The 25,438-nt window shown below is 42.7% G+C and overlaps 2 protein-coding genes across 3 annotated transcripts; both read right to left on the bottom strand.

The window, feature by feature from the left end:
• Positions 1 to 1,831: 1,831 nt before the first annotated feature.
• Positions 1,832 to 12,901, bottom strand: LOC129081310 (zinc finger protein 77-like). 2 transcript variants are annotated; one of them, XM_054586819.1, is made up of 4 exons: positions 12,792 to 12,901; positions 5,748 to 5,874; positions 4,363 to 4,549; positions 1,832 to 3,831 (listed from the first exon to the last, which is right to left on the bottom strand). In XM_054586819.1, the coding sequence occupies exons 1-4, from the start codon at positions 12,792 to 12,794 to the stop codon at positions 2,406 to 2,408; spliced, it is 1,743 nt and encodes a 580-aa protein (XP_054442794.1). In that variant the 5' UTR covers positions 12,795 to 12,901; the 3' UTR covers positions 1,832 to 2,405. The 2 variants fall into 2 exon arrangements, with proteins under 2 accessions (XP_054442794.1, XP_054442804.1); XM_054586829.1 differs by lacking the exon at positions 12,792 to 12,901 and adding an exon at positions 11,213 to 11,281.
• A 5,955-nt stretch (positions 12,902 to 18,856) lies between these two features.
• LOC129081317 (zinc finger protein 77-like) lies at positions 18,857 to 25,322 on the bottom strand. Its single transcript, XM_054586844.1, has 4 exons — positions 25,254 to 25,322; positions 22,217 to 22,530; positions 21,023 to 21,200; positions 18,857 to 20,622 (listed from the first exon to the last, which is right to left on the bottom strand). Exons 2-4 carry the CDS (start codon positions 22,338 to 22,340, stop codon positions 19,452 to 19,454), a joined length of 1,473 nt encoding a protein of 490 aa, XP_054442819.1. The 5' UTR covers positions 22,341 to 22,530; positions 25,254 to 25,322; the 3' UTR covers positions 18,857 to 19,451.
• Positions 25,323 to 25,438: the final 116 nt, after the last annotated feature.

Genomic DNA, 25,438 nt, shown 5'->3' with positions numbered 1-25,438 from the left:
TAAGCAATAGCTACGTTTTCAATATTAGTTAGCAATGAATAAATCATTTTTATTTTTTAAAAATGGTAGCTGCATAAATATTAAAGAAAAACCAGAAAATAGTTTCAAAAAGTGTATTTAGTACTATTACTCCAGAATACATATGAAAAAATGGTCACAATTACAAGAATAAATTATTCCTTAGAATGGGTTATTTTAACATATCTCTCTATTAAACATAAAACATAACGTGTCAGTATACAAATTTGAAAACCTAAATAGTTAAGAAACAAGGTAGAAAACACATTTGAAAAAAATGCACTGTTTGAGTCACGTGTTAAAAAAAAATTAGAATTAGGCTTGACTAGTGTGGCTCAGTTGACTGAGCATCGTCCCACAAAGAGAAAGGTCACTGGTTCCATGCCTGGGTTGCAGGCCATGTCCCCAGTTGGAGGCGTGCTACAGGCAACTGATTGATGTTCCTCTCACACATCTATGATTCTCTCCCTCTTTCTTCCTCACTTCCCCCTTCTCTAAAAATAAAAAAAATCTTTTAAAGGATGAGAATTAAACACTTGGTAATCACATATAAAAATTAAGCATAATTAAACATACTTATCATTTAGAGAGCATTCAGCTATAAGAGAAAACTTCCACAAACTGCCAGATGTATTCACAAATGCGTATTTCAATCATGGAAGAATTCAGAAACAAGAAATGCAAGGTCAGTGCAGCATCTCAACAATGCAACCTGGGAGGTGAGTTTCCTTTGTTTTTGGCTCCAGCATTAAATGTGTCAGTGTGGAGGCAAGAAAACGATCTACCAGTAGAAAAACAAGATGCTTGCTACAAAAATCACGTAATTAGGAGAGGCACTGGGGATGAAGGAGGTTGACAGGATGAAGGAAGATTGCTAAATTCTATAACCTGAAGACGTAGCCTGTTGTACATCAGAGAGATACAGGAAAATGCAAGAATCTGTGTAAACCTGAAAACCAAAGAGGGCCCATGATGGGGGAGCTTCTGGAAATGTCTGTAGAATCTACTGCCTAAGAGAAAACTAACATCAAATGTGTGTTTCATTGGGGCTGTTCCAGAAGGCAAAGGCAGAAATCAGACAGATGCGCTCTACATTAGGCTCCCACATCTCTGTCTGCTGACGGCAGAGAATATCTGAGAGTCATGGCTTCACTTCCAAACCTTAGGCACCTTCCTCTTCTCATGACCTAAAGGAAAGGAAGGTGAAATACAGCTTCCCAGCTTACCCCTGTTGAGAGCATAATACATGGAATCATCTAAACACCAGCTTTCATTTTCACACCATGGGGTCTCTCTTTGTAATTCAATGCATCGTGTCCAATTTCCAATTAAGATCAGGGACATTAAGCAAAGGTCAAATTAAGAACATAATCAGAGAAGATCTTGCCATAATTACTAACTTCTGTGAGGAACACAGATGTGGTATCCACTAGAAACAAAGAAGTGTGAAGGATACAAGTTTCTATAATAAAGACTAAAGTGAAGGGTAGATATCTGCAGCAGTGAACCAGGAAAGAAATTTAAACAATACGGGTCTCATATCATGATCACATACTTGGAACATAATGGAAAGAATAAAAAAACTTTTCATCTAAAATTATATCATTTCACATGAAAATAAAAATAAAAACCACTTAATCTAATCACTATTCTGTAAACCTGAAACTGATATAAAATAATATTGGATGTAAACTGTAATTGAAAAAAGCAAAATATAAAAGGGATAATATGTCTACACTCCAAATTTACAAACATAAACAAAGTTTTGCCATTAAAAGAAAGAGAGAGAAGCCCCAGCAACTCTTAACTGCTATATGATACTGGGCAAGTCATTTTAGCTCTCCGAGCCTCAGTTTCCCCAACTGTAAATTTTACACAATAACGTCACTAAATTATGAACAACAAAAAAACCCCCACTAAATACTAAGTCCAAAAGTAATAGTAATGGCAATGAGACAAGTTTTATACAACTATACAACTACTTAAAGCCCAAGATAATACAATATGTATAGTACAGATGCAGGGACATAGAGAAATATTTATCTCAAGTTTTCATATCAGAAACATAACCAGACATTAATACACTGGAAACCACTAGTAAGGATAAGTTATTTACAAAGGCAATACTATATATATATAATAGTTAAAAGATTTCAGCCTGCTCTGAATTTTCATGTACAAAATAAGAAAAGTGCTATATCTGAAGGTTTTTCCATTTTTTTTCCATCCATATAGTTTCTTTCCAGTGTTTGCTCACATTTACAACAAAATTTTAAAGAAGAATAAAGGCATCCCACAGTCCTTGTGCTCAGTTTCTGACATCATGTGTCCTCACATGTGCTTGCAGGTATCCACGATACATGGAGGCTCTCCCACATTGCTGACATTCAGGTATTCTTTTCACTGTGCGTTCTCACATGTTTCCGCAGAGATGTGGGATACCTGAAGGTTTTCCCGCAGTGCTGACATTCATCAGGCCTCTCCCCAGTGTGTGTCCTCACGTGTACTCGCAGGTTGTCAGGATATCTGAAGGATTTCCCACACTCCTTACACTCATAGGGTTTCACCCCAGTGTGTGATCTCATATGTCCTTGAAGGGAACAGAGACGACTAAAGGCTTTCCCACACTGCTGACACTCAAAGGGTCTCTCCCCACTATGCATTCTCACGTGTATTCGAAGGGATGAGAGAAAACTGTAGGATTTCCCACACTCTTTACATTCATAGGGTTTCACCCCGCTGTGTATTCTCATGTGGCCTTGAAAATGTTGAAGCTGCCTGAAAGCTTTCCCACATTCCTTACATTCGTAGGATTTCTCCCCACTATGTGTTCTCACATGTTTTTGAAGGTAAGAGTGACTGGTGAAGGCTTTGCCACACTGCTGACATTCATAGGGTTTCTCCCCAGTGTGCGTCCTCACGTGCACTCGCAGGGATGCCGCGTACCTGAATGCCTTCCCGCAGTGCTGACATTCACAGGGTCTCTCCCCAGTGTGTGTCCTCACATGTACTTGCAGGTTTGCAGGAAACCTGAAAGCTTTCCCACATTGCTGACATTCATAGGGCTTCACTCCACTGTGCGTTCTCACGTGCCCGCGAAGGGAGGAGTGACGGCTAAAGGTTTTCCCACAGTGCTGACATACATAGGGTCTCTCCCCACTGTGTGTCCTTGCATGTTCTTGCAGATTTGTGAGGTACCTGTAGACTTTCCCACACTCCTTACATACATACGGTTTCAGTCCACTGTGTGTTCTTACGTGCCTTCTAAAGTATTTCAGACTACCGAAACCTTTCCCACATGCCTTACACTCATAAGGTTTCTCTCCAGTGTGAGTTCTCACATGTCCTGTAAGGTAAAAGTAATACATAAAGGCTTTCCCACATACTTTGCACACATGGACTTTCTGTCCACAGTGACCTCTCAAATGTCCCCGAAAGGAGGAGTGGCAAGTGAAAGCTTTTCCACATTTCTGACACTCAATAGAGTTTTTATTACTGAGATTCTTCACGTATCTCTTACATGCTCTCCCAGTCTCCTGACAGTGACAGGGTTTCTCCACACAGTCTGGTCCCACGTGAGGGCTTGGACATGAGACACACCTGCAGGCTTGTCCGCATTCCTCACATGGATGAGGTTCATGTCCATTGGGAGATCTTGGCTGATTTGAGCAGGCTTTTCCACACTTAGCGCACTCACGGGGTTTAACTCCAGGAGGATGTCTCTCCCCCACAGGAAGATCTGTGATGTGGTTCAGGGTGTCTCCGCATGGATTAGCGTCATTACTCTCACATGGAGTCTCCAGCATGTGATTTCTGTTCAAAATAAGAAGTACATTATTAGTGATTAATGATGATAAATGATTCCTTTATTAGTGATTATTAATGGTGTTAATAATTTTTTTAAGCACGTATTTACCATTTTCAATGCATGGGGATATTTTGGCACTGTCTGCATTGTTCCATCATGAAACAAGCATATTGTTCTGGCTGGGCTCAAATAGAGCCATAACTTTCAGTGTTTCTTACATCTTGGGCTTCCTGATCACTGTTTCCATCAGAATTCTGTTTCAGACACTCAATATCTACATCACATTTATGAGAATAGTGTTCCATGAAAATTCCCTGAGTACCCTATTGCTTAGCTAGGTTTATACTTTTTCTTTAATTTCAAGTTAGTCTTGAAATGCCTTCCCGCAGTGCTGACATTCACAGGGTCTCTCCCCAGTCTGTGTCCTCACATGTACTTGCAGGTTTGCAGGAAACCTGAAAGCTTTCCCACATTGCTGACATTCATAGGGCTTCACACTCCTTGTGTGTGAGTGGCTGTTCCCCTGTGCCACTCACCTCAGATGCCTCTCCTGGGGTTGGTGCCGACCTGCAATGTTATAGACTATACAGTTTTCTCTAAAATCAGGCCAGGAATCATTTCTTGTGAATCTTGGTATCTTCTCTTCACTGGATATTTTATTCTCCAAAGTGTCCTGCCCAGGACATGGGGCTCGGGTTTTAACTTGAGTGAAACAATCTGTAACTGATAGGATAAGTCAATTAAATTCCCTGGGAAGGAAATGGTAAAATAAAATAAGAATGCATGGGTTAATTTTCATATTCTCATAGAAAAGTGTAAACAAAGTTAATTAGGAAAAATACTTTTTTTAAAGGTTTATTTTGTTCGAGAGAGAGGGAAAGGGAGAGAGAACCATCAATGCAAGGCATACACGCCAATTGGCTGCCTCCTGCATGCATCCCAACCAAGGATCGAGCCAGCAACCTTTCAGTTACTAGACAATGCTCCAGCCAACTGAGCCATGCTGGCCAGGACAGGAAGAATAAATTTGTAAGCAAAGAAAGGGCCTTTGCTATTTGGGTCTTTGGCAATAATAGAAAAAGGGAGTCAAATAGCAGCCTGGTCACTAAGAAATACTACAGGAAAGATAGAGTCCAAATAAAGATAAATATTACCAAAAATGCAAAGTAGGGCAGACCTGGACAAAATGCATGTGCCCAAGTGCTCCCTTTACAAGAGGAGAGAGTCTTCCCACATGAGTGAGGATACATAAAAAGTTCAACAAAGAGGCCAGTAAATGTAAAACAGCACCCTTCTCAAACACAGACTGAGTTTCTAATGGATTTGTCCAAATATCAATCCCTTATCCAGAATCTCCTCTTCCTGAGGGTTGTTGCTCTCTGGAGTTGTCAGACACAGAGGCCCTAGATGAACCTTTCTTCACAGCTCCAGCTGCCATTAGAAAACAGGTGGCATGTCTGGCTGATGCCCTGCACCAGGAGAAAAGGTTCTCATGATGGAGGATGAAAGGCAACAGTCTATGAGAAGGACCCAGAGTTGGGCTTCATGGCCATTCATGGCGTATAGTGTGGATTTAATTGTAGCGTGACCATGCCAAATTTGTATTAATCTCATTGTAACTGTCTCAAGGGTGAAAATCATCAAGCTGTTCTCACTGCCCCACAGCAAACTGGAAATCTATGCTCACACTTATGAAAATCACGGAACCTCAGACTTTTCTTCAAAAGAAATAAAAAGTCAATTTAATACATAAAACAGTGTCATCATGAAAAAGATATTTGACTCTAGACAGGTTTCATGAAAACTTGGACTGCATCTGTCTTTTTGTTGACATGTTGGCCTTCCTTGGGCCCAATAAATAAGGACAACTGTAAGAAATACTTTTTCCATAAAAGACAGTGAAGGATGAAGCCATCCTTACCCACTGAGGCCAGGTTCCTGAACGTCTCCAGCATCACTTCTCTGTAGAGCTTCCTCTGAGCAGCATCCAGCAAAGCCCACTCTTCCTGAGTGAAGTTCACAGCCACATCCGCAAAGACCACTGTGTCCTGAAACATACCACACATTCTATTTCAATAAGGCACCACTTCACCAGCACGTGCAGGATAATGGGGGAGGCCAACAAAGAATGAAACTCAATTCCTAGAATTCCTGAGCTCATGCTCTTTCGGGAAATGACAATAAGCAAGCAAACCAAGTGCCCAACAGTGGTGGTAAAAGCTTGGAACTTTGAAGCAAAGTGCAAAGAACAAGTGATATAAACTTATTCACACATAATAAAAAAGAATTATTATTAATAAGGTAGAGCAGATTCTGAGTATGTTAAAGACTGAAAATGAAATCATCATTCAGATAATATGGAATTGAATACTTGGCTTGCTCAAAAGTTATTTCTTTGTCAGCTCCAAGACCTGGAACCAGAATGGCAGAAATTCACGAACACAGATTTCCAGTGCCGCTTGATCTCAATGGTCGTCACCTTGCACTTCAACAATGTTGAGGAGCTTGGTCTAGTCCCCTCATATCTGGCAGAGGCAGAGATACAACCCTCCAGATGAGGTGGACACTGTGGGCACAGGTGTAGGCCAGGGCCCGGGGCCTGGCATACCTGCTGGATAAAGAGGGGAACCTGGTCCCTGAAGAAATTTGCAAGCCTTCAGGGCCTCTCAAACAGCTGAGTGCCTGGAATTTGGGAAAAATGGTCCACAAAGAAGAACTGTTGAGCTCAGTGGATTGAATGTCAGCCTGCAAACTGAACTGAACCGAACGGTTGCCAGTTCAATTCCCAGTCAGGGCACATGGCTGGGTTGCAGCTTAGGTCCCCAGTCAGTGCACGGCCTTATGTCACTGCTCACTGATGCTAATACAACTTAAAGACAAGAAGGGAACACACATAGTCAGAAAGGAACCCAGAGCCAACTTCCCATTTAACACTGAAATGTTAAAACTGTTCCCTCTGAGATCCAGAACAAGAAGGTAAGGATGGGAGTGTATACAATTGTACACCTGTGAAGGCCAAGCCAGTGTGGCCACAGAAAATAAGAAAGTGGAAAAAGATTTACAAAGAGAAAACAGTAAACTTTACTAGTATTAGATGATAAGACTTAGTATTTAGAAATCCCGCAAACCAGAAAAAAAAAACAACCACCAAACACTTCTGACCAAGATGGAGGCATAGGTAGATACACTTTGCCTCCTTACACAACTAAAAGAAGGACAACAAATTTAAAAACAAAAAATAACCAGAAGTGTTAGACAATCAAACTGTACGGAAGTCCAACAACCAAGGAGTTAAAGAAGAAACATTCACTCAGACTGGAAGGAGGGGTGGAGACAGGCAGCCGGGGTGGAAAGGACACACGGCAAGGTGGTGGCAGGAGGACCAGGCGGGCAAAGCCGCTGCTGGCAGAATGGGACAGGCAAGGTGGCGGCTGGCAGACCAGGCAGCCCCACATTTGCTTGTGGATAAACTAGGAGAAACAAATGGGATGCGAGACAGACTCTGCAACCTGGGGTTCCAGCATGGGGAAATAAAGCGCCAAAACCTCTGGCTGTAAAAATCTATGGGGGTTGCAGTGGCAGGAGAAACTCCCAGCCTCATAGGAGAGTTTGTTGGAGAGACCCACAGGGTCCTTGAACCTACCGAAACCCACCCCCCACCCCCACATACAAAACCACTACACAGAGATGTGAGTTGCCCTGCCCTGGGGAATACCTAAGGCTCCGCCCCTCCCACTGTAAGAGGCATACTGAGACAAAAATAAAAATATGGCCCAAATGCAAGAACAGATCAGAGCTCCAAAAATAGAACTAAGCAATAAAGAGATAGCCATCCTATCAGACGCAGAGTTCAAAACACTGGTATTCAGGATGCTCACAGAAATGGTTAAGTGTGGTCGCAAAGTGGAGGAAAAAGTGAAGGCTGTATTGTGCAAAGTGAAATAAAAATATACAGGAACCAACAGTAAAGGGAAGGAAACTGGGACTCAAGTCAACTATATGTAGCAGAAGGACAAGATAAACATTCAACCAGAACAGAATGAAGAAACAAGAACTCAAAAAAAAAAGAAAATGAGCAAAGCCTTAGGAACCTCTGGGACAACTTTGAACATTACAACATCTGAATCATATGGATGCCGGAAGGAGAAGAAGAGTAAGATATTGAAAACTTATTTGAAAAAATAATGAAGGAGAACTTCCCCAACCTGGCCAAAGAAATAGACTTCTAGGAGACCCAGGAAACCCAGAGAGTCCCAAAGAAGTACACACCAAGGCACATCATAATTAAATTACCCACGATTAAAGATAAGGAGAGAATCTTAAAAGCAGCAAGACAAAACAAGACAGTTACCTACAAAGGAGTTCCCATAAGACTATGAGCTGCTTTCTCAAAAGAAACCTTGCAGGCAAAAAGAGCCTGAAAAGAAGTATTCAACGTCATAAAAGGCAAGGACCTACATCCAAGATTACTCTATCCAGCAAAACTATCATTTAGAATGGAAGGGCAGAGAAAGTGCTTCCCAGATAAGGTCAAGTGAAAGGAATTCATCATCACCAAGCCCCTACTATATGGAATGTTAAAGGGCCTTATCTAAGGAAAAGAAGACCAAAAACTATGAACAGTAAAATGACAACAAACTCACAACTATCAACAACTGAATCTTAAAAACAAAACAAAAACAAACTAAGCAAACAACTAGAACAGGAACAGAATCACAGAAATGGAGATCACATGAAGGGTTGTCAGTGGGGCGGGGGTGGGGAGAATGGGGGGAAAGGTACAGGAAATAAGAAGCATAAATTGTAGGTAAAAAATAGACAGGGGGAGGTTAAGAATAGTATAGGAAATGTAGAAGCCAAAGAACTTATATGTATGGCCCATGGACATGAACTAAGCCAGGGGGAGGGGGAGTGCAGAATGCTGGTGGGAGGAGGGGTGCAGGGTGAAGGGGAATAAAGGGGAGAAAAAAAGGGACAATGTAATATCATAATAAAATATATATTAAAAAAAAGAAATCCCCCAATCCTATAGACTGAATAAATAAATTATTAAATTTATAACTGACCATAGCAGAGTTGCTGGTTAAAATATAATAATCAAAAATCAATTTCATCACCAATAATACATCTAATAAGGTGTTAATACCCAAAATTTATAAAGAACTCACACAACACCAAAAGAACAAACAATCCAATTAAAAAAAATAGGCAAAGGACCTAAATAGACAGTTCTCCAAGAGGACATACAGATGGCCAATAGACAAATGAAAAGATGCTCGAAGTCACTAATCAGCAGAGAAATGCAAATTAAAACCACAATAAGATACCACCTCACACCTGTCAGAATGGCTGTCATCAACAAATTCACAAGAAACAAGTGCTGGCAAGGATTTGGAGAAAAGGGGAACCTTCATGCACTATTGGTGAGAATGCAGATTGGTACAGACAATGTGGAAAGCAACTAATTAAAAATGGAACTACCTTATAACCCAGTGATTCCAATTCTGGGAATATATCTGAAGAAACCCAAAACACTAATTCAAAAGAATATATGCACCCCTATGTTACTGCAGTGCTATTTCCAATAGCCAAGTTATGGATGCAAGCCAAGTTCATCAATAGACAAGTGGATAAAAAAGTGGTACATATATACAATGGAATATTACTCAACGATTAAAAAGAACAAAATCTTATAGGAAAAGAGGTCTCTGCTTCTAGAAACTTCAGCAGATCTTTAGCTCTCAACCCAGAGAAGATGTGGATAGTTTTATGCTTCAACATGGCTGGGTTATTGTACCCAGTTGTTCAATTAAACACTAATCAAAGAGCTGTTGAGAAAGTATTTTGATTTGGAGATGTGGTTAACATCTCCAGTCAGTTGACTTTAAGTACAAGGGATGACTCTGGATAGTGTGGGTGGGCCTCATCCAATCACTTATAAGGCTTTAAAAGCAAATACTGAAAGGCCTTAAAAACAAATACTGATGAACCCCTATGTTAATTGTAGCATTGTTTATAATAGCTAAGCTATGCAAGTAACTCAAGTGCCCATCAACAGATGAATGGATAAAAAAGCTGCAGTACATATACAGGGTGCAGCACAAATAACGCCCCTTTTTTATTACAAAATCATAAGCATATAATTCTGTAACATAACAATATCACACTCAAGCACACCATATGACATTTTAGGTGAAATGTTCAAATTAAAACTATAAATTATTACACCCATATTACTACCCTACCAACCACACTTAAGCAGGTGTTACTTCTTCTGGTCCCTGTATAATGGAATATTACTCATCCATAAAAAAGAATGAAATCTTACCATTGCAACAGCATGGATAGACCTAGAAGGTATTGTGCTAAGTGAAATAAGTAAGAGAAAGACAAATACCACATGATTTCATTTACATGTGGAGTCTAAATAACAATATAAACAAAAAAAGCAGAAACAGACTCAGATACAGCGAACAGACTGAGGGTTGCTAGAGGGGAGAGGATTGGGGACTGGGGGAAAAAGGTGGAGGGATTGTAGTTAAGGGATGTACAGCCCAGCATAGGGGATATAGTCAATAAAATGTTATAACTATTTATGGTGCCAGTTGGGTACTGGAAATATTAGGGGGAACAGTTTGTAAAGTATATGATTATTTACTATGCTGTACAATTGAAAGTAATACAAAACAATACTGAATGTAAACTGTAAGTTTTTTTCAAAAATCAATTTCAGTTCCATGTACAGTAATAGGAAGAAAATGACATATTAAAAGATACCACTTAGTCTCCTTCTTCCCAAATGCCTGGATGCCCCACCTGCCTCAGCTACCAATTGTCAAGGACTAGATGTGTGGCAACAGGGACCCAGATATTGAACTGGAAGCATTGTGTTGTATTTCTGACAGAGATTAAATTTTTGGAAAATTTCTAGTTTCCTTTCAAAATAGAGTGAAAACAGTGATCCCAAAGTCACCTTAATAGAAATTTCTATCCCCTCCAGGATAAAAAAGGGAAGAGTGGCCCGGTGTGAGCCAGCGCAGACCCGCAGCCTACTTCCCACAGTGCACAGGGGAACCCAGACTGAAGGTCAAACACCTGCTGACAGGTAGTCGCGGGTAGACCCACCTAGGGAAGGAATAAGGGCACCCTAAGCGCTCCTCCTCCACAAACCAAACTCGATCCCCACACACCCTGCTCTCTCTCCTCAGTTTGGGAACAACACCCCAAACCCCATCTAGGGCCTCCACCCTTACCAAGGAGGTATGCATAAATTCTGACCCAAATTAACTCAAATTCATCAACTTCCCTCCAGCCATAAAATCCAAAGGTTCACTTCCCTAAGGTAGACCTTCATAGTCTTACTCAGTTTGCACAAATCACACTTACCTCAAGGAACTCTGTGGATGATGCCAAACCAACCACCACAGGTCACAATTCACAAAATTTGGATTAATCTTTGACATCAGCTATTAACAGGAAGTGTAACATGATCACACAGTGTCTCACAAACTCTGAACCCTGAATGAAGAGTCACTATGATTTTTAGAAATCTTTTTAATACGTATATCCACCGACCTTGCATGAAGGTGCAAAACTGTGCATTTTCCCACAATTTTAATAAAAGAGAGGACATTTTCTGTATCTGAGACATTCTTCCTCAGAGACATCTCTATTTAAGTGCAGGAATAACGTGAGTCAGCAGGTCAAAAGACCTGAGACACTTAACTACCTTCAAACCATGAAAAAATAAGGAATTCAGTCATTTTTACACCTGCTGAAATCTGAGGCTGGAATAAGGGGAAGCTCTTAGTGCTGAGCTGGGCACAGAGGAGGCTGCTCACACGTGTCAGGTGACAATGCCAAATCCTCCCTGACCCATGGAAGGCGAAAGGAACCACCCCAATCACTTATTCTAGAAAAGGGCACACTGCAAGAACCACTGACTTAGATGAGTCTCTCAGATGTCCTGTGTTTACCTATGACATAGCCAGAGGCAAACACCACGCATCCCAAATCTCTGAGTCCTAAATGATTGGCTGTACTGTGCATCCAAGGAGGACAAATGCTTGTTGGCCAGACTTAATTAAGTTCAGCTTCTCTCCTAACCCCAGACGCCTGAATTTCGGCCTGTCCTCAGCCTTAGCCCACAGACACTCCCTCCTGAGAACAAACTGGCATCCAGGATCTGCCATCCCAGCCGCACCTGGTCTTTCCTGTTTTTGTTGACTCCCCTCTATAAAAGCAAAACTCAGAAAGCCCAACTCTTGAGACAATTGCAGACGGTATGGTCTGAGAGCTCTCCCTACTGCACAGCCCCTGTACCCACTACCCTTCTCCCTACCCGGTGGAGTAATTCTTTTGAATGAAAGTCTCTTCTTACAAAGCTTATATTTTTCAAATTTCCGAGGCTTGACCAAGTGATCACAATTTCCCATCTTTTATCCAAGATTTACTAGATTTCTGTCCACCCGACAGGCCCAGACATTGTCCCCACCTAGTCTGAACACGCACTGAGAAGCAGACAAGGCCCCGCTAACCTGATCTGAGAATTCGCTGACCACAGAGAAGCGGCTGCTGTCACACCGCCTTCCTGCTCACCCTCCTGCCACAGAAAAGCCCGCTTCTGATTTGAGATGTGGGTACAGCTCTGATATCCAAGCCTTGTCCCTACTGCACCAGTCTTTGAAGCAAGTCCAGATTTGATGTTATCTGTCAGATTCAGATCAAGTCCTTCCACCTCACGTCCACCCCGCTCCCAGCCCCTGACCGCCCGTGATGGTGGTCATCTGGTCCTTCCTTGGTCCCCCAGCTCAACCGGGATGTGACGCCGGGAGCCACCCAGCAACCGAAAAAGGAGACTCAGGACAGAAGGGGAACCCAGAATCACGGGCCGTGCGCCGCTTTCAGCCGGATCTGACCGGTTCGACCCAACCCATCCAGGTCTTGGCCCGCTCCTCGCCCTCACCATTTCGCAGCTGCGTCGCTCTTTCTCAGGTCGTCGTTCTCCCAGCAGCTCCGCAGCCCTGCAACCCCGGAAGGTAACAGAAACAGACAGAGCACCCAGGATCGCTCTGGACAGAAACGCAAGAGCGCCTCCCCCGGCGGAGAAAGATGTCAACGATGGATGCCAAAGCGCCAGCCTCCGGCAACGGATGCACGGTCCACCCCCGCCCCCCCTACCCTGCCCCGCCACACACACACAGATTGGACAATGCTGCAGACACCCGCGACGGGAATGGACAGAACTCCAGGCTGTCCCTTTGTAAGGATTCTGTTTGGATATAACTCCTGTCACGCCACCAGGCCATGATTGGACAGCTTTTGAGATCCTTTCTTCTTCCCATGCCTTGATTGGGCAGTTCTTCGGCCCCGCCCCTGTACTCCCGATTTTCGCTGTGGGCCCCGCCTCCGTATTCTGTCATTGGACAGAGTCACTGTAATGGGCGGGGGCAGAGGTCACGTGGCTGAACCCCAAAGAAGTGAGCTGTCTGCAGGTCGCAGCGCCGCGTCCTTCAGCGCCTAACGTGGGATGTGAGTTGAACCGGGTCCTATCCAAGCTGACCCTGCGTCTGTCCCCAGCTCAGGAGAACCCACCACCTTCTCCTCTCCCTGGACCTGACTCAGGTTCCTAATGGATGTTTCCTTGTCAGGAGCAGGGGCAGGTTCCTACTGAAGGGCCTGTGATCTCCAGGGTCAAGGGTCGCCGTAGTGACGAGATCACGCTTGAGTTTGTGCCCTTTATTTAAGAACAGACGTTTATAGGCGGACCGCATGCAAGATAGGTTTTCTCCTGTAACCTTTGACACCGTGAAGCCCCGTCCCCACATTGGGGCTTGAGGTCAGCAACCTGTGGGTCCAGGTACTTTGCCCCTACCGGCAGCGAGAACCTGTGGTCCCAGCTGACTTAACTGGCCTAATCTCAGTACAGCCACAGGGTGAGATGTTGGAATTCTCAGGTGTGCATTTTACACTGCAAGGGAAACGTAATCAAATCAGGATTTTAATCCCTGTGAATTTTGAAATGGAAAGGATAGTATTTGGATGAATATTGGCAGGCTTCATTTATATATTTTTTACATTCTTTCACTGCTTCTAGAGGGGAAAGGAGAGAAACATTGATGCAAGAGAGAATCATAAGAATCATCAACTGCTTGCCTCTCTTATGCACCTGGACAGAGATAGGCGCAACCTAGGTATGTGCCCTGACAGGGACTCAAACCTGCCACCTTTCAGTTTACGAAAAGACAGTCCAACCAACTGAGCCACACCAGCCGGGGCAAGGCTGACAGACTTTAATCAGGTGTGTCCAACCTTTTGGCATCTCTGGGCCACACCAGAAGAAGAGTTATCTTGGGACACATATTAAATACATGGAAATACATAATCACAAAAAAAAAACTCAGTGTTTTAAGTAAATTTACAATTTTGTGTTGGGACGCATTCACTGGGCCACATGCAGCCTGCGGGCTGCAGGTTGGACACCTCTGCTTTAAATGAACGTTATCAGTTGGGAGGATCTGTGGAAGAGAGACCACTCATGGGAGGAGTTCTCACATGTTGAAGTTCTCACACACAATGACACCACCAAAAGTTTATAAAAAGAACTCTATGCTTAAAATAAAGGTCTGTGATTGTAACTGCCCCTTAGCTTCCTTTTTGCCCTCTATAAATACCTCCCTAATGTAGCAGAGTTCAGTGTGTATATGTGGCTTGCCATGTCTGCTTGCACTGCATTGTGATTTTTTTTCCAGAATAAATCATTTTTGGTGATGAAACACCTAGCTGATATAGTTTATATTTCCTTATTCAGGTAGTATAGTGGTGTTGTTCAGCTTTGTGAAAGTACATAAAGCTACTGAGTTGCCCTGGCCGGGTGGCTCAGTTGATTGGAGTACATTCCTGTACACCAGAAGGTTGCAGGTTTGATCCCAGGTTAGGGCACATTCCTAGGTTGTGGTTTCCCTCCCCAGTCGAGGTTCCTATGCGGGGAGACAATCGATCAGTGCTTCTCTCTCACATTGATATTTCTCTCTCTCTCTCCCCTACTCCCCTCCTTCCTCCCTCTCTAAAATCAATAAATATATCCTTGGATGAGGATTAAAAGAGGGGGAAAAAAGCCACAGAGTTTTACACTTAAAAGTGTGAATAACCCCTGATGGGTGTGGCTCAATTAGTTGGGCATCGTGCCACACAGAGTGAAGGGTCACCGTTTTGATCCCTGGTCAGGACACATGCCTGGGTTACAGATTCAGTCCCCGGTCAGGGCATGTACATGAGGCAACCAATCGATGTTTCTCACGTTGATGTTTTTCTCTCTCCCCTTCTCCCTCCCTTCCCCTCTCTCTACAAATAAATAATAAAATCTATAAAAAAATAAATAACCAAGACAGCAGGAATAATAATAGCATACAATGAGTAAAAATCACAATAGATGTATATAGCTTCTTAACTCTGCACAAAGATAACTAAGTAACATGCATTGTTAAGATGTTTTTCAGCACACAAAGCAAACCACCAACTGAAACCAAGGATACTGATTTAATGTATAATTTTGATTTAATGGGTAGCCCCAGCCTTCTATTCAGTTTCTTCCCAGCATGCCCCATAAGCCTTAGCCCTTTCCCTTACTAATCATTAACAGCCAGATCAATGGCCATTCCTTGACTAAGAGTCACAAAGTTTGGGTTCCTGTTGAGCCAAAGATCAGATCATGGCCTAAATTGTGTTTCAGCTCCTGAGCCCTAAAGCAGAAAGACAGCTGGCCAAGTTCCCATTAAACCAGACTTAGGGACACCGATGCTGACATGAAGATCTAAAATGATGATGTAACCCCATTACCTCACTCTTGACCAATCAGCAAGACCCTTTATTCATTATGACTGGTGATTTGGCTCTATAAAACCCTGTCTTGACAATTCAAGGAGTTAGGGCCTTTGTGCATCAGCTTCCTGTTCTCCTGGGTGTCACCATTCATAATAAAAATAGCCAGTCTCTCGGCTGCAGTTCTTGCGGGGTTTAGTATTTGGCTCTGCTAGTGCCAGGTGGACGAACTTGCTGTTCGGTAACATTCATCCACTGATGGACATTTCCACCTCTTGGCTATTTTGAATAGCACTACAAGGTACATTCATGTAACCCATTTGAGTATCTGTTTCAATATAGGTAGGAGGGAAATAGAAGAGTCATCTATAATTCTATGTTTAACTTTTGTGAGGAACCACCAGCTCTTTTCCATAGCACCATTTCATATTCCCACTGGGAGTATACAAGGGTTCCCATTTCTCCACATCACTTTTGTTTGTTTTTTTCTAGCTATCTTAACGGGTAGAAGTGGTATCACATTGTGGGTTTGATTTGCATTTCCTTTGTGATTAATGATGTTGAGACTCTTACGTGTTTATTGCTATGTGTATTTCATCTTTGGAGAAATATCTATTCAAGTCCTTTGCCCATTTTTAACTGGGTTGTTAGCATTTTTGTTGAGATGAAAGGGTTATTTATGTATTCTGGATAACAAAATAAAGACTTTTCTAATATGTTCAGTCTGTGAGATGTCTTTTCACTCTCTTGATACTATCCTTTGATAGTCTTTGATGCATATGATTTAAATTTTGATGGTCCAATTTATATACTTTTTCTTGCATTGCTTGTACTTCTGCCGTGATATTTAAGAAATCATTACCAAATCTCATTTTGTAAACATTTTACTCCGTTTTCTTCACTCTTGGGTTACCAAGGACAACCTGCTGGTGGGTTGGGATTCTCAGAAGAGCTACTTTCCTACCCTGAAACAAGGAAGAAGCTCCTGATAAAACACTTGACCCCAGAAAATGTTTTAATGTGAAAGGCCATGTAGTTTAAGGTAATGAAGTTTCCACTTTATGTTAAACTAATAAGCAATAATCCTGAGAAGCTGTTAATAACCATTTGTCTGTGGTTACCCACATACAGTTTAGAAGTTTTATATACATAATTGTGGCAACTCTGAGAAAAATGTGACTATTTTTTTCCTTTATAAACTTATACCTATTTCTAAAGGCGCTGGCTAGGATATCTAGTCTACCACTGAGGGGATTTAAGTCATGAGTATCCTTGTTTGTATATAATTTTATTGAACAGGTGAACTTTAACCACTTATGTATGCATCCTTTCATAAACATTGCTTTTGACAATGCCCTTCCAAAAGTTGTGAGAGTTCTCATCTATTCCTCAACTCCTAAGAAATTTGTCATGGATGAATGTTGAATAGTATAACATGCTTTTTCTGTGTTCATTGAAATAATCTTAGATACCATATTTTTTAATTTGGTATGGTAATAAGTTATCTAAATTGGTAATGTCAACTTAGATATAAAATAATTGACACAATTACAAGAGTAAGTTAATCATCTAGCATGTGACATTTTAACAGATCCTCTTAGTTAATGAAACATAGAATATAATAAAACTTGTTAGTATGCAGCTGATTTGAAAACCTAGGTAAATGATATCTTCATAAGAAATAATGTAGAAAGCTATATTTGACAAAAATGCATGTTGAATCATAAAAAAATGAAAAAACATTGGGTAACCACATATAAATATGGAAAGTAATTAAACAAATTGGGTTTATCATTTAGAGAAAAATCAGCTGTAAGAGAAAACCCACAAATACCAAATACGTTTACAAAATACTTACTTCAATCCTGGAAGTCTCCAGAAAAAGAAACGCAGGTTCAGTGCAGTCTCTCAACACCATAAGGGAAGTAAGTGTCCAGCAGCTGTGCCTACAGTGTTTAAAGTGTCAGGGTGGAGGCAGGAAACAGGTCTACTGTTAGTGGAACAAGATGCTTCCTACAGAATTCGTATTAGCAAAAACAAAGAAGGGGGTTTAAAAGTGAGAAAAGATCACTAAAAGGGATCATTTGAAGAAGAAGCCTGATGGGAAACCAAAGAGCTATGGGAAATGCAAGGATCTGTATGAACCTCAAAACCAAAGTGTCCATGATGGGAAGCTTGTGACAGGATCTGTTGCCTATGAGGGAAGTAACAGCAAACGTGTGCAGCTGTTCCAGGTGGGCAGAGCCAGAAAGTAGAAGAATGCACTGTAACTTAGGCCCACTAGGTTCCCACACTGTCTCCTGACAGTACAGAACACCTGAGAGTCATGGCTTCTTCACTTCTGCCTTCCAAACCTCACGCATCTTCCTCTTCCCATGAGCTTTAGCCCATACCCTTAAACCAAAGGACAATGAAATAGTTCCTCACTTCACCCAAGCTGACAACACAATTCAGTGGAATAATTGGGACACAGCTTTCACCTTTACACCACAGGGTGTCTCTTTGTAAACTCAATGCATCATGTTGGATTTCCAGCTAAGATCAAGGACAATGAGCGGAGGCCAAATTATGAACATAATCAGATGAGACTGTCTCCTTCCAAAATCTTTCAACAAGTAATAATTTCTGTGCAAAACACATGTATGTGGCATCCACTAGCAATAAATGTGGAAGATGCATCTTTCAGTAAATCAAACTAAAGGGGAGGGTGGCTATCAGGTCAAAAAATCTCATGTCTGCAGCACTGGACCAGAGGAGAAATTTTAACAATGCAAGTGATCACATACTAGGAATATAATGGAAAGCGGGAATCAAAATTTTTTTCATCTAAAATTGTATTAAGTTGCCCCGGAAAAAAAACCAACCAAAACACCACTCTCACCCTGGGTCCAAAAGACATTATAATAAAAATGAGACCAGTAGGACTGTGTTTGAACATCAAGAAGACAAACAATATAACTACAGAAGAAATAACTTTAACATAGTCAATGAATGCACTGAAATTGTTAAAGATTTTGCTTACTCTGCTTTAATCATCAATTCAAATAAAGACTGCAGCAAAGAAATTTAGAGAAGGTTGAGACTCAGAAGATCAGCAATGGAAGAATCAGGAAAAATCACCAATGACTTAGCCAGTGTCATTGGAGACTAAGGCTAAGCTATGTACCACCTGGTATTTCCAGTCATATGTATGGATGCAAAAGTTGGAGAGTGAAGAAGGCTGATAAGAAAGAAATCAATTCACTTGAAAGACGGCATTGGAGGAGATCTCTGCGGTTACTCTGAACCCTCAATAAGATAAACAAGTGGATCCCAGAGCAAATTAAGCCTGAAATGTCGCTGAAGGCAAAAATGAAAAAACTGAAGTCATCCTACTTCAGGTGTATCATGAGAAGGCAGGGTTCTTTGGAAAACACAATAATTCTGGGGAAAATGGCAGCAGGAAAACAGAAGACCAAATACGAAATGAACTGACTCCATAAAAGAAACCACAGATAGGAGTCTACAGGGGCTGAGCAGAGCTGTCAAAGGCAGGACACTGAGGACTCATTCATACGTTCACCAGAGTTGAAGCCAACTCAACAGCATGTAACACACACACACACTTACAAAGTCAAAATCATATTTATGAGTATAATAATTAAAAGATTTCTGTCCCGCTCTGAGTTTGCATGAACAAAGTAAGTGGTGGGCTACGTCTAAAGGCTTCCCCACATTCCTTCCATTCATAAGGTTTCTCTCCAGTGTGTCTGCTTGCATTTACAAGATTTTAAGGGAGAATGACTGCTTCCCACAGTCCTAGCGTTCAGGTTTTCACCCCGCTGTGTGTCCTCACATGTGCTCGCAGGTTGGTGGGATACCAGAAGGCTTTGCCACACTGCTGGCACTCATAGGGTTTCTCGTCATAGTGCGTTCTCGCATGTTTTTGTAAGGATGAGGACCAACGGAAGGCTTTTCCACATTGTGAACATTCGTATTTCTCCCCAGTGTGTGTTCTCACATGTCGTCGGAGGGAGGAATGATGACTGAAGGCTTTCCCACAGTGCTCACATTCAAAGGGTCTCTCCCCAGTGTGCATTCTCGCATGTTCTTGAAGAGAGGAAGAACAACTGTAAGCTTTCCCACAATCCTTACATTTATATGTTTTCACTCCACTATGCATTCTCACGTGTCTGTGAAAATATCGAGAATGCCTAAAAGCTTTCCCACACACCTGACATTCATAGGGTTTCTCGTCACTGTGCGTTCTCACATGTTCTTGCAGGGAAGAGGAACAACTGTAGGCTTTCCCACATTCCAGACATTCATAAGGTTTCACTCCACTATGCGTTTTCATGTGTCTTCTAAAGTATTTGAGACAAACAAAGGCTTTCCCACACTTCTTACACTCGTACGGTTTCTCCCCTACATGCGTTCTCACGTGTTCTTGTAGGTAGGAGTGACAACTGAAAGTTTTTCCACAATGCTTACATTCATAGGGTTTCTCTCCAGTGTGAGTTCTTACATGTCGTGTAAGGTAGGAATAATACCTAAAAGCTTTCCCACATACTTTACAAGCATGAACTTTCTGTCCACAGTGACCTCTCACGTGTCCCTGAAAGGAGGAGTGGCAAGTGAAGGCTTTTCCACATTTCTGACACTTGGTAGAGTTTTTATTACTCAGATTCCACCCGTATCCCTCAGGTGCTCTCCCAGTCTCCTGACAGTGACAGGGTTTCTCCACACGCTCTGGTCCCACATGAGGGCTTGGACATGAGACACACCTGCAGGCTTGTCTGCATTCCTCACATGGATGAGGTTCGTGTCCAGCGGGATGTCTTGGCTGATTTGAGCAGGCTTTTCCACACTTAGCGCACTCACGGGGTTTAACTCCAGGAGGATGTCTCTCCCCCACAGGAAGATCTGTGATGTGGTTCAGGGTGTCTCCGCATGGATTAGCTTCATTACTCTCACAGGGAGTCTCTAGCACGTGACTTCTGTTGCAATAGGAAGCACATTATTAGATTATAAATGATGTCTTGATTAATGATTTGTTCACAGTTGATCATGACAATATTGACTACGTATTTGCTCTTTTCAATGAATGGCTATGTTTTTGGCATTATTGCACTGTTACAAGGTAGAACAAGCTTATTGAGCTGGCTGAGCTCAAACAGAGCCAGAACTTTCAATGTTTGTTATATCTGGGGTTTCCTGATCACTGTTTCCAACTGCATTCTGTTGTAGACACCCAGTATCTATATCATGTTTATGAAAATGCTGCCTCATGAACATTCTCTGAGTACGCTATTGCTTGGCTAGGTTTTCACTTTTTCATAAATGTCAAGTTAGTCTGACACTCTGCTGAGAGCCTCTTCCTGCGGGAGGACTGCTCACCTCAGATGCCTCCCCTGGGTTTGGTGCTGATCTCCAATGTCATGAAATGTCTGATGTTCTCCAAAAACAGGCCAGGAATCATTTCTTGTGAATCTTATTATTTTCTCTTCACTGGATATTTCAGGCTCCAAAATACTCCACTGTGAACATGATCTACTGGTTTTGTGCATGAAACAATCTGCAATAGGAGGTAGCATATAATTTCTTGGGATCAAGATGGTATGACAGAGGAAAGTAAATAGACTATATGTGGATTTTTTTTCACATATGATCCCAAAATATAAACAAATTTTATAAGAAGGATTGGACATGTGAACAAACAAAAACTCCAAGGACCTTGGCTATTTGAAACTTTGTCAATAATAGCAAAAATAAGTCAAAATGGCAGTTATTTTCACTAAAAAATACTCCAAGAGATGAAGAGTAATATTGTGATAAATATCATCAGAAAAGCAAAGCAGGAAGGATCTGGGCAAAATCCAAGTGCCCAAATGCTCCCTTTATAAGAGGAGATACAGACAGTCTTCCCATGTGAGTGAGGGTGGATGAAAAGTCCAACAGGCAGGCCACGTGAAAGACAAACATCACCCTTCTCAGACAGACTGAGTCATATTTCTGTTGGACATGCCCAAATGTCATGCCCTTTGAGAGCCGATTCCACCTGAGGGTTGTGGTTTTCCTGCTGTTTGCAGAAACAGAGGCCTAGATGAAGCCTTTCTCCATGGTCCACAGCTGCCACTGGGAGATCAGATGGAGTGTGGCCACTGCCCTGCCCCTGGACAAAAGCTCATAATAAGGGAAGATGGCGAACAACAAACATTCTGTGGAAAGGGCTGACACTATGACCTTAAAGGCCAGTAAAGCTGGGTAAGTGTAGGTTTAATTACAGCAAGATCATCATGTCAAATGTGTATTAACCACAGTGTAACTGTCTCAGGGGTAAAAACCACAAAGCTGCTCTCACTGCCCGCCCCTGTGAACTGGAGATTGTGGTCACACTTGTAAAAATGGGGAGCCTCAGACTTTTCATCAATAGTAATAAACAGATTAATACATGAATCTTTGTTTTCATGGAAAAGATGTTTGATTCTACATAGCTTCCATGGAGGTTTGGACTGTGTCCCCCAAAAGAGGAGACAACTGTAAAAGTATTTCTTCCCTAAAATCTAAGTGAAGGGGTGAAGATGTCCTTACCCACTGAGGCCAGGTTCCTGCAGGTCTCCAGCATCACATCTCTGTAGAGCTTCCTCTGAGAATGATCCAGCAAAGCCCACTCTTCTGGGGTGAAGTTTACAGCCACATCTGCGAAGACCACCATGTCCTGAAATATCCCACATGTTCTATTTCAACAAGTCACCTCTTCACCAGTGTGTGCGGGAAATGGGGAAGGTCGTCAGTCAGGAAACGGGACTCAATTCTTACAACTCCTGAGTCCATATTCTCATGGGAAATGGCAATAAGCAAGCAAACCAAAAGCCGTACACTCAGTGATGGTAAGTGCTTGGAACCTGGAAGCAAAGTACAACAAAAATTGATACAGACTTACCCACAGATAATTATAAGAATGATTTTTACTGAGGTAAAGTGCATACTGAGTAAGGCAAAGACTGAAAAATGAAATCATTCAGATAACATGGAAATGGATACTTGGCTTGCTCAAAAGTTATTTCCTTGTCAGCTAGAAGACCTGGAAGCAGAATGTCAGGATTTTGTGAACACAGATTTCCAGTATAGCTTGATGTGAACAACTCTTGCCTTGAAAGGCGACAGCATTGAGGATCCTGGTCTAGCCCCTCATATACGACAGAGGCAGAAACACAACCCTCCCAAGATGAGGTGAACACTGTAGGCCAGGACCTGGGCCTGGCACACCTATTGGGTAAGAGAAATGCCTGGTTCCTGAAAAATATGTCAAGCCAGGAGGGCCTCTCAAATTAACAACCAGTTACCCAGAATTCCAGAAAAATGGCAATTGTATTAAAAAAAAATACAATTTGGGCAAATAAAAAAGTATTTTTTTAAGGAACAAAATTTCAGGTGTTTCAGAGATTAAGCAGATTGAGGAGAGTACAAACCACTTGTGGGAAAAGATTTTTTTAGATTTGATGTAATGGGATAAATATATAGACATCAGTAAATGTAGCTGAGATAATGCAAGTAAACAGAATATCTGTGCATGTCCATGGCCACTAAAGAAGGAAAATCAGACCCTGACTCAGTAACTCATTTGGTTAGAGCATCATCCCAATATGCTAAGGTTGCGGGTTAGATCACTGGTCAGGGCACATGCAAGAATCAACCAATGAAAGTATAAATAAGTGGAACAACAAATCGACTTCCTTTCTCTTTCTCAAATCAATAAATAAAAATTACGGGGAAAAAACGGGGAGACCCTGACCAGTGTAGCTCAGTTGTTTGGGAGTCATCCCACAAGGTGAAAAGTTGCTGGTTTGATTCCCAGTCAGGACACGTGCCTGGTTGTAGGGCCCAATCCCAGGTTGGGGCATGTGCGAGAAGCAACCACACATTGATATTTCTTTCCCTCTCTCCTTCCCTTTCCCTCTGTCTAAAAATAAATAAATAAAATTTTTAAAAAAATAATGGGATAAATATTTTGGAAATATTTAAGGAAGGCAGAAGGATCCCCTTCACCCTTTCATTCTGGAAAAGGCACACCTAAGAACCCCCTTCCCCTTGTTTATCCACAAGGCTGGACTCAGATGCTCCCCAGTCCCCACTATGCTTATCATCATTGATTGGGCGGAACTGCTGATCTCCACTGACCAAGCAGAGGAAACGCTTGTTGGCCAGACTTGGTTCAGGCTCTGTTTTTCCCTAGACCCTTAAACTTTGCTCCCCACCCTCAGCCTGAGCCCTCAGGCACCCCTTCTGAGGACAGGCTGGCCTGGGGACTGGCCATCCCAACCTAGTCCTTCCCACTTTTATTCACTCTTGTTTATAAAAGCAAAACTTAGAAAGCCCAACTCTTGAGACATTCGCTGAAGGTATTGTCAGAGCGTTCTTCCTACTGCACAGCCCCTTCTCCCCACCCCTTGCAATAATTCTTTTGAATGAAAGTCTCACCTTGCTAAGTTTGGATTTTTTTTATTTGCGAAAGCCTGGACCAACTGATCACAATTGCCCATCTCTCATTCAAACTTTAGTCAGCCTTCTTTCCTACCCACAGGTCCGGGACATTGTCCCTCCCTTGGTCTGACCAAACACCGAGATTGCCGGACAAGGCTCTGCTGTCCCGAGCCGAGAACGTGCTGAGCCTACAGGGAATGTTCCTGTCACACCGCCTTCCTGCTCGCACTCCTTCCACTGAAAAAAGCCCTCTTCTGAGAAGTGAGCCACATTCTTGTTGCAACAGACTTCGGACGTTAAAAAGAAAGCAACAGGCCCCCATGGGGTCATTTATGCTAAGCCACACTCACCAAACTTAATTCCAGTTTCAGCCCATCCCTGGAATGAAATCTTAAACCTGTCAATCAGGAATTACTGGTCAGCGCTGGTCATCTGCCTGATAGACCCCACCTTCTCTTAAAGGAAAGTGACCTTGCCACAAACAATCAGCTCCTTGCTAGTACAAATTCATAGTTCCTTCTCTTTTATAACTGTAAAAATCTACAGCTCCTAGGAGCTCCTTTCTGTCTGCTAGATGGGATGCTCTTCATTTATGAATCATTAAATAAAGCCAAATAGATTTTTAAATTTACTCAGTTCAATTTTGTTTTAACAGAAATAAAGTCTCTCCTTAATCAAGACCGGGTCCGATTTTATCTCTCCGATCCAGGGAGGTTCCCCCCACGTGGCCGCCCTCCACCCTGACTGCCAGCGCCCAGGTGGTCCAGTCCTCCCTCGGACCCCACACAGCCAAAGGACTAGGACCTGGGTTTGGGATGAGTGTGGAGGTGAGGGGGTAGGGGAAGACCTAAGACGCGGGCACGGCCGAGGGCAGACACCCGGGCCCCCCAAAAGGGGGCAGGACGCCGGTACCTCACCCCGTGTCAGAGGGCGTACCCTCCGGTCTGGACCCGGGACACGCCCCCATGGCGAGGTTAGGGCAGAACACCACAACCTCACTCTGCGGCAAAGGAGACTTGGATCGGGACCCTGGAGGTTAAGGATGGTGCGCCGGAATCCAGGCCTGTAGCTGCTTCCAGCCAATTATGCTGGTTCGAACCAGACCCTCCCGGTTTCGGCTCTAGCCCCGGCCGCACGGACTCACCGTCTCCCAGTTCGGCTGCCGGGGGTCCTCTTCTCAGCCCCGAAGCTCAGGCAAGGCGGAGCGATTTACTTGCTACGTGCGCGCCCGCCCCAAGTCCTGACTGGACGATTGTCGGAGCCCCCTCACCGGGATTGGACAGTTCTATGAAACCCGCCCCCGCATCCTCATTGGACAATGCTTCCAGG

Source organism: Pteronotus mesoamericanus, unplaced genomic scaffold (genome assembly GCF_021234165.1).
Source record: "Pteronotus mesoamericanus isolate MK-2021 breed Mesoamerican mustached bat unplaced genomic scaffold, CSHL_Meso_final contig_1210, whole genome shotgun sequence".
In the NCBI taxonomy this organism is placed as follows: Eukaryota; Metazoa; Chordata; class Mammalia; order Chiroptera; family Mormoopidae; genus Pteronotus; species Pteronotus mesoamericanus.
Note: the sequence above shows the minus strand (reverse complement) of the source record. Positions and strands in the feature narration are given on the sequence as shown.